Genomic DNA, 13,478 nt, shown 5'->3' on the forward strand with positions numbered 1-13,478 from the left:
TATTTATTGGTTCGCCCCGTCTAATTAACGTTAGTATTAAATTTGCACAATTGCAATCGTTTCATTATGAAATTGAGCACAAATCAAGTGACAGCTGTCAAAAAGGCAAATTCCGAACAAATTATTTGCGAGATTGAAAACCAAACGTCTAAAAATAAACACCCGTTACTAGGAATGTTTACTCTTACTAATAAAGCTTTAATACGGGGGATAACATAATTTTGTTCATTTCATTGTATTTTTTGAAGGAAACTTGTATTTGGCCCACCTTTTTTGATTCTATGTATACAAAAATAATGTTTTTTAAAACTTAAAATTTGCTCATTCAATCGATCATCTATAAAAAAATAGAACACTTATAAGGATTAAGTTAATATGGCTCTTAAATCAGGTTTATTTTAAAAATGTAATGTTGATGTTTGAATAAATATGTTTAAAGTGTCTTAATTTACTTTAAGAACTCCATACGTAGCATATAAGTTCTGGAATACAGTATTAAAACTATAGCCCATTGAACAAGCTTCTTAGACATCTGGCATGAAACTTCAATAAAAAAGAAAGAAAAACCGCTTGAACCGGTTCATTTTATGACAATGCAAGCCTTATAAGTCAAGTCCATTGTAAGATTTGAAGCCAGTTACTTATATTTTGCCTTAAGCTCGTTCTTGTCTTTACGTTGTCAAATAAAAAGTAAACAACTCATGACTAATAATTTATTTTTATAACTTTAACTTAATCTTCATTAAAATTTTAAACTAAATTAAACTAAGTAAGTAAATGTTTTATAAAATTAATGTACCAAAAAGTTTATAGTAATTTTATTTTTAATTTTAAAAGTCTTCACCAAAGATCGACTTAACTATGAAAATCCAAACAATTGACTCCTCCACTAATTCTTCGGAAAGTAAGACTTTCGTATGCCCCGACCATGCCCAGAATGTTTGGGAAAAACTACAAACTTATTATGACGAACGACAATTTGACGATGTGGTTTTAATAGCAGAAAACGATGGAGCTCGATTTAGGGCTCACAAGATCATTCTCTCAGCATCTAGTTCTTATTTCTACTCAATTCTGAAAACCAGCCGCAAGAAAAGATTCAAGAAAGGTAGATATGAAGAGATTAGACTATTGGGCATGGATGGCATGGTCGTGGAATCGATACTTGGCTTTATTTATACTGCCTCAATAGAGCTCCAGAGTGCAACGGTTCGAAGAGTCTTGAGAGCAGCAGAGCTCTTTGAAATGGAAACATTGGTGGCAGCTTGCTGGGATTTTCTGGGTGACCAGTTGGATGCAACTAACTGTCTCACTGTACTATCGTTGGCAGAAGAACAGGGCTACACAGAATTGCACAGGGAAGCGTCCATATATGCGTACACCAATTTTGATGAAGTCTGCAAGGAGGATGAGTTCTTCCAGCAGACCAAAGATCAGCTCAAAAAATTCATATTTGGAGCTGACATATCCGCCGAGAAGGTGTTTATAAACCTCGTGTCATGGTTTGACTACGACCGCCAAAACCGTGAGCAATACCTTTTTGAACTTTTGTCAAATATTCGGTTCGATTTATTGGATCCAAAGTTCATAATCGAGAACAGACATCTGGTATGTAAATCCATGGAGTGCTTTGAGTCAATTTGCAGCTGGCTGCAATGGCACATCTCTCCGGACACTCGCCCAAAACTCTGTCCAAGTCAAAGACATGCTAAACTTAGTTTTGTCGGAGAGGATCTGACTTTTCGCACTTTGGAGCCGGACTCTGAGTGGCCAATCTGGGTCCTCAATCAAGACATTCCGTTGACGCTTTCCAAGAAGAGCACTGCCCTGGACAAATCAGTGATTGCAATCAAAGATAAGCTGATAATAGTGGGAGGTACGGTTCAGAGTCAGGCATCCAGAAACGTCGACTGTTTTGACCTTAAAACAAAGGTTTTGAGTTCTTTGCCTCCAATGAACATAGCCCGCACTTTCGCCGGGGTGGCCGAGCTGAATGGAAATCTTTACGTGATTGGCGGTTGCAAAGATGATGGAGAATGGTTGGATTCCGTGGAAATGTATAGCTTCGCCGCCAACTGCTGGAAACGTCTTCCTCCACTTAACTCGCCCTTCACACGCATCAAAGTGGCAGTTGTCAATGGCCTCATCTATGCTGTTGGAGATAATAGCCGCTCGATGGACTGCTTCTGTCCCATCACCATGAAATGGAACCAGAAGTCATTTAACATCGAAAAGTCAAGTGAGTTTGGTGTAGCCGGTGTCGATGGGAGCTTGTATGTTGTTGGGGGTAGCTTTAATGGCAAGAGTTCGTTTTCGGTTGAACGTTATGATACCGAGACAAATTGCTGGACCGTTATAACCCAATGTGAAACTAGACGATCTTCTGTGGAATGTGTCGGTTTGAATGAAATTGATTGTCTGTGAGGATCCCAATGGAATGTGGATGCTCTGCAATTATGTTAAGGAATACAATCCAATAACAAACAAATGGAAGAGCTTGGATCCAATGCTCCACAAAGGACTTAAAATTGGGCTGATAACTATGTGAAGTAATTTATTGATTTTAGAATATGAGCAATTTAATGTGACTTTTTAATTTGTTTGCTGTTTTACTTTTGTTTTTTGGTTAGTTGCTAAAAGATGTGTTTTTATTTGTATTTGTTAAAAAAATGTGTTAACTTAAATTAAATATTGATTAAAAAGTAGACTTGGGCCATATTTTTTGTTTGTAATGAAATACTTTTGTGACATTGAAAATCACATCTTGGTAAAGACATTTTTTTTTAACTCAATCTTTATTGATTCATTGACGCTTGTTCGCGTTGCATTTGCACCAAGACCAACATTTTGATTGTTGAAAGATAGTTGAATAAGGTTTTGACGTTTTTTTTAAATCATCAATAGCTCAATTTTGAAGTGGATACAATAAGATATCGGAATTGAAGAAACAAGTTCACGTCCTTATGATGGTATTCATACTTTTTCGTCTATCTTAAAAAAGAATTTCTGAAAATGAAAAAAATTAACTTAAGTTTCGAAACATGGCTCGTAATCGATTTTGTCTGAGAACAATAACCACAATTTTCGATAACTTTTGTCAAACTTTTCTATTAGTTTAAAGGATTATCAAAAAAAAAAAAAAACATTTTAAAAATTCAAAATTAAGTTTTGTTTTTGTAAACTAATTAAAAAAAGAGATAAGGGTACGACATACACTTCGTGACATATGAATCGGTACTAGCTTTTGTTATTTTGTATTTAACCATATTTTTTAAAATCTTAGGTTTTTTGGAAAAAACCCAAATGTAGAATGAGTCTGGTATTTATTAAGGTTATACTGCAAGCAAAACGTTTGGATTATGTTGATAAAAAATAAAATACAAGTTCTAAGGGGGTTTTTCCCAAGAAGGTAATAAATAGTACCTGTTTTTTTTGTGTCACATGAATATGGACAAGATCTAAATATACCTGTAAGACTCTTTAAAGCAGTGTTTTTCAGCTTGTGGGCCTTTTTAACGGCGCTGCGAAGATTCTTAAGAAGAAATCCAAAAGATTGAGAAAATGCTTACTAACTTACTTAAGGTGGCGCTACAATCCGGGGCGGACCTGGGCCTCAACAATCAAGCGTCTCCAGCCAGCTCGGTCCCTAGCCAGCTGTCTCCAGTTTCCCACGCCAAGTTGGTTGAGGTCTTCTCCCACCTGGGTGCGCCACCTGAGTCGCGGTCTTCCTCTACTGCGCCGCGCCGTCCCTCGGGATTGGATTCGAAGACCTTCCGGGCTGGAGCATTGATGTCCATCCGCTCTACATGACCTAGCCATCTAAGCCGTTGGACTTTAATTCTGCTAACTAGGTCAGTGTCGCTGTACAGCCCGTACAGTTCGTCGTTATATCTTCTCCTCAATTCTCCATCTATGCGTACGGGACCAAAAATCACCCGAAGAATTTTTGTTTTGAAGCATCCTTAGACGCTCTCATCTTTCTTTGACAGGGTCCAGGCCTCAGCGCCATAAATGAGAACCGGGATGATGAGTGTGTTATAGATGGTGATTTTAGATGCTCGAGAGAGGACTTTACTTCTCAATTGCCTTCTAAGCCCAAAGAAGCAGCGACTTGATTTTAGCGCTGATGCCGTTGTCTGTGTTAATAGCGGCGCCTAGGTAGACAAAGTCCTTAACGACCTCAAAGTTAGAGCTGTCCATGGTGACGTTTTGTCCAAGACGTCGTCGTTCAGTGTCCTTTTTTGATGGCAGCATATACTTGGTCTTGCTCTCATTGACCACTAAACTCATCTTCTTCGCTTCCGTCGCAATGCTCAAAAACTCTAGTGTTGACGGTTGAGTTTTGCACAATTCTTTCCAGAACGATGTTGAAGAAGTCGCATGACAATGCATCGCCTTGTCTAAAACCTCTTTTGACATCAAATGAATCGGTAAGATCTTTTCCGACCTTGATAGAGCAGCGTGCATTCTCCATCGTCATTCTGCACAAACGGATAAGTTTGACAGGGATGCCAAAACTAGACATTGCTCGGTAGAGCTCTTCCCTATAGATGCTGTCATACGCGGCTTTAAAATAGATAAAGAGATGGTTGGTATCGATTTGAAGCTCCTGGGTTTTTTCCAAGATCTGCCGTAGTGTGAATATTTGGTCGATAGTGGACTTTCCTGGTCTGAAGCCACACTGATAAGGACCAATCAGGTTGTTGACAAATGGCTTCAGAAGTTCACATAATACGGCAGAGAGGATCTTATACGCAATGTTAAGGAGACTGATGCCTCTGTAGTTGGCGCAGTTAAGAGGGTCTCCTTTCTTATGTATCGGGCAAACTATGCTGAGATTGCACTCATCGGGCATGCTTTCTTCCGACCATATTTTGCAGATGAGTTGGTGCATGCTCCGTACCAAGTCATCGCCTGCTGCTTTGAATAGTTTTGGAGAAATGATCTTTCCATATTCTCAGCATCGACTGCGGTTCTACTACGATGTTCCCCTGATCGTCTTTACTTTCTTCGATTCGTCACTGGTACCCTTGGGAGGTTTTTTTTACCTTTTGGTAAAATTTACGAACCTCATTCCTGTTGTGACATCCTTCTATCTCCTCGATCGCGCGCTTCTCATGCTCTCTTTTTTTTCGTCTAAGAAGCCGGTGTTCCTCTCTCCTCTTCTGCTCGTAGATCTCGCGAGCAGCTCTAGTCCTTTTGTGCAGCGCCGTTTTGTATGCCCCTTGTTTCGCTGCGTGCGCTTGCCGGCATTCGTCGTCAAACCAGGGGTTTCGCTGTGGTAGCCTTGTGAAACCTAGCAAAAAAACAAAACAAATTATTCTAAATGCAAAAGATGCGCTTGTTTTTCGGAAATCCATTTCTCCCATCGTGGATCCGTTTTTGCTTCATTGAGAATAAAATCGTTTTACAAATTAAATCGATTTTTTTTCACTTTTAAATTGGGAAATTGATGAAAATGTCAACTCGCACAGGTACCAGGTGGCAAATGGAATCAAACACTTTAAAGCCTCTAATGTTAATTCAGGGTATTCTTATTTTCCTTGTTACCAACAGGTATCCAAAGTGACAGACTTAAATTCCAATTGCAGCACCCCATCGGCAGATAGATTCAACAGACATTCCTTGAGCTTGATTGCCAAATTGGCCTCATTAACAGCTGCATTCTATGATATCTCTTCCATTGAGAAGTAATGACACATTTCATCTTTCAACTTTTCTAACACCATTTTCATACCAGGTATAAATTCCTTGATATTTATCTCACATCACACTTCTTCGATAAAAGATTGTGTCGTGGAAAATAAGTCTAAGTTGTTTTGATTAATTGACGATGACCAAAATTAATTTTTTTTCGTAAAGCCGTGGATTTTGTTTTTAACAGTGATTATCATCTCGCCCTTGAAGACTTTTATTCAAGATATTTAAATGCTCAAATAAGTCAGAAAGAAAAACCAATTTCAAAAGGAATTCCTGCTCACAAAAATGAATAGAGAGTATTCTGACTTGGCCTGCTGCAAATTTATTAAAAGTTCAGCGCGAAGTTCCAACACTCTTACCAGTACTTTGCCGGCACCTAACCTCAGTATAGTAAAGTAAATTTTGGTGGAGTGTCCCATATCTTCACACATTTTTCGAAACAGTCGTGTCTGCAACGCTTTGCCTTTAATAGAAATCACAATTTTCATAATGATATTTAGAACTTGACAGTATAAATGCGGCAAGGTTTTTGCCCCGAGAGCTTGGCGATGGAAAAAACAATGCGTCCAATAAGCGTTTTGGCATCTGTTCTTTTAATCTGGTAATAAAACCACTGTTTGCAGTCCGTCACGTCTCTACAAATAGCAATATATTTCTTTTCCCAAAAAATATTCATATTTTGCGTAGCTTCAATGAAAACACTGGGCTGTAATATTAGCACAATCCGCAATATCCTGAACTCGTTAAATTGCAAGGACACAAAAGTACTTTCATTTATTTTATCTATTATTAGATCACTAACATCAACCGCCATAGTATAGTTTTGAGTTTTGTGTTTTTCGATCTCTACTTGACCAAACATAATCTCCACAATATTTAGAGCCGCTGGTAGAATCAAATTTTCAGCAATAGTATGAGTTTTTCCTGCCGACCTATGAATTCCTTCATACAATTACACAAGGAAACAGTTGAGATGTTGCCACATTATTTTAATTAAACAAATTCGAGCTATCAAAGTACGGAAAAAAAAGCAATGGATAGGGGTTCGCGCAATATTGGTTCGTACTAAAGAGTCATGTAAAAGGTTGAAAAACCCTGCTTTAAATTAAAAAAAAATAACAAAAAATAGTTTTAAGTAATGTGTGCTGCCTTAAGATTTCTGAATTACTTCAAGAAACCTATGGATTCATAGAGTGCTGTCAAGTTACTAAATTTTGGGCTAAATTTGGGCTAAATTTGTTTTTTAGTATTGCTGTCCTCCTTTGTAGACTTTTTTTGAAAGCCATCCCCTTACGTTTTCCATGATGTTCAGGTCAGGAGAATATGGGGGCCATGGTAATAGGTTCACATTTTTAACCTTATTTAAGGCTTTTGTTATTCGTGTGTAATGCATTGGTGCATCTTGTTTAACAGACCATCGTTTTACACCAAATAGTTCAGAAAATTGTGGAAAAGCTTGTTCCATAATCTGTGATAGGTGCCGTTTTTCAAGATTTATTACTTTCTTAAATCATGGAAATAGCAGCTTTGTATATCCATCAGATCCATCCAAAAACATTTTTTTTTCATCGGTAAAAATGACGGTATGCCAAGCTCGATTCCACCTGATGTGACGAAAAAACGGACTGCTGGATTTTTATATACAAATTACTGAATATCGAAAACAATATAAGTTTGAAGCCAATATTTTTAATTTTTGAAAAACTATTTGAGTCGAAAGTAAATTTTAACTAAGTTTTAGTATTGTTTTTTTTTTTAGAGTTTCATTTTTTGTAAAAAAACTGTCAATTAGATTTTTCTCAAAATTTGTCCTAATGTTGAAAACAATATTTCTTATAAGTAAAAATTAGTTTGAAGCTATTATCTCAAATTTTTGAAAAGATATTTGAGTCGAAAATCATTGTTTAATTTTTTTTCGGTTTTTAATTTTTTGTAAAAAACTGTCAATTCGATTTTTTTTTAATTTTACTGAATATTTTTTGAAAGATAAAAGTAAATTAAAGCCAATATCTCAAAGTTTTGATGTTTAAGTCGAAAATCAATTTTTAACAACTTTTATTAATTTTTTTTAGGTTTTTATTTTTTGTACGAAAATTGTCAATTCGATTTTTCTGAACATTTTTCAGAATGTTGAAAACAATATTTTTTATAAGATCAAATAAGTTTGAATCCTAAATTTCAAGTTTTTGAAAAGATATTTGGATCGATATTCAATTTTTACCAACTTTGAGTAATGTTTTTTTTTAGATTTTTATTTTTTATAAAAAAAACTGTCAATTCGATTTTTTTCAATATTTTATCAGATGTCAAAAACATTATTTTCCACAAAATTGTTTTGGAGATGAAATCATATTTTCGTAAAATTTTGGAGGTGTTTTTTAGTTTTTTTGATTTATAAAAAACCGTTAAATGAATTTTTTTCAAAAAATATATTTCTTTGATATCACGTTTCAATATATTATTAATTAAAGTCTCTAGCGGTTTTGGTTCGTAAGATATTTAAGGTTAACCAATACTTTCACCTTTTTTTCAAACTGATTTTGTAAAAAACCACCCACGCAATTTTCTTGAGAGCCCTTTCTGCATCTTTCTTATATCTTTATCGATATCTTTTCTGGTTCTTGAGCTATGGACGACGAAAAAAACGTCGCAAACGTACGGACGTACGAACGTACGTACACGCACGCACAGACATCTTTCTAAAAATCTTTTAATTCGAATCTGGGGACCTTGAAGCGAAGAGAAATGTCAAAATTTTCAATTTGACAAATCGGACCCATTACTATAACTTCCTATGGGAATAATAATAAACTTGTAAATTGTATACTTGTATATTTATTAACTTGAAACGTGCGGAGGTGATCCCTTTTTATAAAAAAGAAGATAGAACAAATATGTCTAACTACAGACCTATTTCAAAAATTTTCGAAAAATTAATTAAAAAAGGACTGCTTCTTTCCTAGATAAAATTTTTTTTTAGCGAAAATCAATCAATAAAAAGTCAACCGAGGATGCAATTCTTTGCAGTCAACTCTATGGCAGCTTGAGTCATAATTAACTGACTATGGCTCTTTTTATTGATATTACTAAAGCCTTTGACATGGTTGATCATGATTTACTGCTTTAGAGGAGTTATTTTTCAATAGTTGAAGTCATATTTAAAAGAGAGAGCTCAAAAGGTAGTAGTTATTGGTGTAATGAGTGAAACTCGATAAATAAAATCTGGAGTACTTCAGGGCTCCGTACTCGGTCCCTTGTTTTTTCTGTTTTATATTAACTCTCTCTTAAGGTGGCCTTGCTACGGCTTTTGCGAATGATATATCATTTGCCTACCAGCCAAATTCAGAACATAATTGTAACATTGAAATTGAAGAATATCTCGAAATTCTTATAACTTTAATCTCGGTTCATAAGTTAATCTTTAGTGAAAAAAACTAAAATAATGCCATTCAAAACTTCTCGTCATCAGCTTTGCAATTACAATCTTATATTTCATGGGTTGAATTGTAGACAATTCACCTTTCCTTTACATTGTTGTAGTAGACCTAATTTTCAAGCAGTTGGTTCTTGTTCCGATTCTTGTTTCAAAATTGATTTAGTGTACAGTTTTAAATACCTAGGAGTTACACTTGATTTTAATATTAACTGGAAAGATCATATTTTCAATATAAAAAATTATATGATGCTCATTACTAGAAAAATGTATCTGCTAAAACCATAAATCCATCAAAAAGAATTTTAACTTAAATTTATTACTGGCTTGCACACTCTAAAACACAATATGGTTTATCTAGCTGCGGTGATTCATATGCTAGTACTTTAAGAGCCTTGTTGATTGCTCAAAAACATCTAATTAGAGTAATTTGCAACAATAATCGATTAACTGAAAGTTGGCTCTTATTCAAGGATTTGGGAATTCTACCTTTGAGTCACTCTCACGTTTTTTAATTAAAGAAAGAATTTTTCAAGCAAAGTGGTAACATTCCAAGTAGGAACTCGCAGTTATATAATCTAGACATAAATAATATGCATATTTCCAATATTCCCACTGCTCATAGAACTAATTTTTCTAACTTTTATAATGTCGCAACCCCCAAGTCATTTAAAAACTTACCAAAATCTATAAGAACTACTCAAAATTTAAACTCTTTTCTTAAAAAAGTTAAAGTAAAAGTGAAAACAATTGACTTAAATTGTATTGATAATTATTGTTAAAGAAACTTTGATGTATAAAAACTTAGTATTCACTTTTTATTATATTTCTTGTTCTCTTAATTTATATGAATTTGTTCTAATTATAATTCTTTTTCTATTTATTATTAACTTATCTGATCACTTGACTTAAACAATTTATTATTATTGCAGCACTGATTTTAACCCCACATTAGTTTTTATTTGTGTACATTTCAATTCGCTATGTATCATTCAACACAACCCTTAAAGCTAAAGGATGATTACTATTATTTATTCTTTATTTCTTGCAAACTTTATTAACTAGTTATAAAATGAAAATGAATGAATAAAATGTATTTCTAATTCCAAAAAAAAAGTTTCCTTTGTAATATAAACCTTAAACATTCAAAATTTGGGTTTTTCAAATAAATCAAAAAAGCTTGTCCCTAATGATGTGTACGTCCCATTGGTGCTCCAGTACAATTTGTTGTATTTAACCAAATTGTCATAAACACCTTCAATACAAAAATTAGATGTTGAGATTTTTATGATAGAATTGTTTATTCTGAAAAATAAGTAAAAGTTAGCAGCAATATGTGGCATGTAATAAAATAAGTTTGATTTCGATATAAATTTTTATTCCCGAAATTTTAAGACGAAAATCAATTTTTACCAATTGTAGTAGCATATCCAAATACAATATCCACAGTATGAATACTACCGATAAAAGTTAAAGTAGAATCTTACTACGGATAGGTTTTTGACATTTATATGAGCCTTGAATGGATCTTATGTGATTTCAGTCTCAAATGTTGGTACGATTGCATTTGTATCTCGTATCTCGATGGCTGTGTTCGTTGAGTAGTTGTGCATTTGGCATCATGTGTTTTCCATTGGGGAAAAAAATCAATATGTTTCTTTTGGTTTTATTTAATTTTGTTAATAAAACTGGGCTTAATTTGCAAGAGAAAGCAATAGAAAAGATAATTAAGTTTTGCTATGGTTTCACCAAAGGTTTGCTTCAGTTTAGATTAAATAAATCTTTTTGGTGTTTCCACCGCACAAGAAGATTTAAAAATGATTAAGTTTGGCAGCACTTTCTAAAATGCAATTGGTGTTTCTACGTTTCTTATGAAGTGCAAGTGAGATAGTTTGATTCGTCTTAAACAATGAAAAAAACAGACCCGACCGGAATCGAGGCGAATCAAGTTCATTTCAATTCGATTCAGGTATATAACCAAGCTTGAAGCTCGCTTCAACACGACATGTTAATGTAGTAGTTTACAAACTAATCCCCTTCTTGAAGTTTTTATTTAATGTCAAATTGTTTGGTTAAAACTTCACATTACACCGACGTATTTTCTTGATTTTGATAGTCAACTATCAAAAATAAGCTTACACGATTTCACCTTTTGTGTGGATTTCGCAATTTTTTTTCTATTATCCGTTAAAAAAAATCGAAAACCGAGAGTACCTACACACTCTATGCAGAAATTTCTAAAAAAATCTATTTACTTAGACGACATATTGTTTCAATACGATGGTGTCACAAGCCTCACATAACACCTTACAAATGATTTAATGAAGAGTGAGCTTGATGAGCGTGTTATCTCGCGTGGTTTAGACTATTTTCTTTGGCTTATGCCAAAGCCCATGACGTTGTAAGAGCCCTGAGCCAATATTTATTGCTAAAAAGTGGCTGTATCTACCGAAATGTTTGTCCAAATAATCGAAAATGGAACAATGCTTTGATTTTACTTATATATCTTATAATAAAGTTTTAAAAATATCACAAATGGTTTGTGTGTTTAAAAAAAAGCTGTCAACTCGCTATTTGAAAACCATTTACTTAAAAAAACAAGGAGTGTTCCTATTTTTTGGTCGCAAACTATAAGTTGACATTATTATTTTACTGTCAAAACAGTTTGAAAGAGCAAAAATCACCTCACTATTCGGTCCTCTCTTATGTACTTACAAGTTGTCGTATTCAAAATAAGACTCACGTAATACGGTACCACCTTATGTGCATACCTTCGTCAGACTTATAGCTCATAGTCATAACCACTGTCATCGAACTGTGTAGTGTGTTGCAATATTGTCAATCTCTCTCATCTTGTGTTCAAATCAGTTTTGTATTGACATAAGCTCATGATTAAATGCTTCATCAACATACAAAATGGTGGCGACCAGTGCCGTGCCATGACACCATCATCATCATAACAATCATCATCGTCTTCATCACCATCATTTCTGAAGAATCATCCTTACAACATCAAATTCATTGTTCTGTCTCGGTTAGAGGTGTTCAATGTGACATCATGCAATATCCTCTCTGTCGGCTGTCAATATGGAATGCAATTCAAATTTTGGCTTTTGCTATTTTTGTCTTCTTTTTTTCTTTTTGAAGCAAATCCTCACTCCGCCTCCTCATATACCATCACCATCTATCCTACCACCGCATAGCATAACCTAACGGTTTTATTGTGTATAATATTGTATAAAGGTGACAGCTGATGTGTGGCACAAGATATAAAGTCCCATATTATATATTTTTTGACTGCGGGAAGCTGGAAATACCTATCATTTGGTATAGAAGACTTCAAGTTCCGGCATTTTGGGAAGCTATATATGGAATCTTTGACAGGCAAAACCTCATTTTCTACTCTCTTTCTCCCTCTCTCTTTCTGTTTTTCTATGAATGTTCTGTGCATATATCGATGATTCGGTTGTGAATGCGAAGGAAAGATTTGCAGTGATTGTAAGTGTAACGGGCGGGAAACGACATGGAACCGCAACAAAAATGTCATTCACATATTCTGCTATATGGAAATGGACGAGAAGGGAATGGGTTAGAGAGTATGGGTTTAAGATTGAAAACTTGAATCCTGAACGGGTCTAACGTGTGAGGATATAGGATTTTGGATCTCTTTTCAGTAAAAATTGAAATACTATGTTTCTTGAGGTTTTCTTTTATTTTCCAGGGTCCGGATTTATGTATAAAAATATGGAACTTCATAGGGCCAGTTCTAATCATTGTAAGTCTTTTTTAAAGTACTTGCCAAGGTTGTCATAAGAGTCTTAAAATATTTGGATTACTTCTTTTTTTTAAGTTAAATGCCAATAAACTGTATATAAAAGACGCAAAGTTTGGAATTTTATACGAGTAACACTTTGGTAAAACAAAGATTCGGAAGAGAATTTTCTAGCATTATAATTTAAATAAATGGTGATTTTTTAGCTATTATCTTTTTGGCATCACTGGTTTAAGCAGCTGACGCAAGTTTGGTGTATTGTTTTACTGTTAAACATTTTAGTTTGGTCTATAATTTAACCATGAATCGTCTCACAAACGAACAACACTTGCAAATTATTGAATTTTATTTTTAAAATTTTTGGTGAATGGGCTCTTGGAAAGTTCGCCGAATATACACTTTTTACCGAAAAATTGTGTTCAGAATTGCAAGAGAGGTTTATGGACTGCTGGCATCATTGGGCCGTACTTTTTCAAAGAAGATTCTAATCGTAACACTACCGTGAGGTGATATCCAACTTTATTTTGCCCAAAATGGAAAAGATTGACTTGCATGACATGTGATTTCAACAAG

General features: G+C 34.5%; 1 protein-coding gene across 1 annotated transcript; it reads left to right on the forward strand.

Moving 5' to 3' along the window:
- Positions 1-1,084: 1,084 nt before the first annotated feature.
- LOC129949253 (kelch-like protein 5) lies at positions 1,085-2,593 on the forward strand. Its single transcript, XM_056060593.1, has one exon. It carries the CDS (start codon positions 1,138-1,140, stop codon positions 2,422-2,424), a length of 1,287 nt encoding a protein of 428 aa, XP_055916568.1. The 5' UTR covers positions 1,085-1,137; the 3' UTR covers positions 2,425-2,593.
- The last annotated feature ends 10,885 nt before the right edge of the window (positions 2,594-13,478 follow it).

Source organism: Eupeodes corollae, chromosome 1 (assembly GCF_945859685.1).
Source record: "Eupeodes corollae chromosome 1, idEupCoro1.1, whole genome shotgun sequence".
NCBI lineage: Eukaryota > Metazoa > Arthropoda > Insecta > Diptera > Syrphidae > Eupeodes > Eupeodes corollae.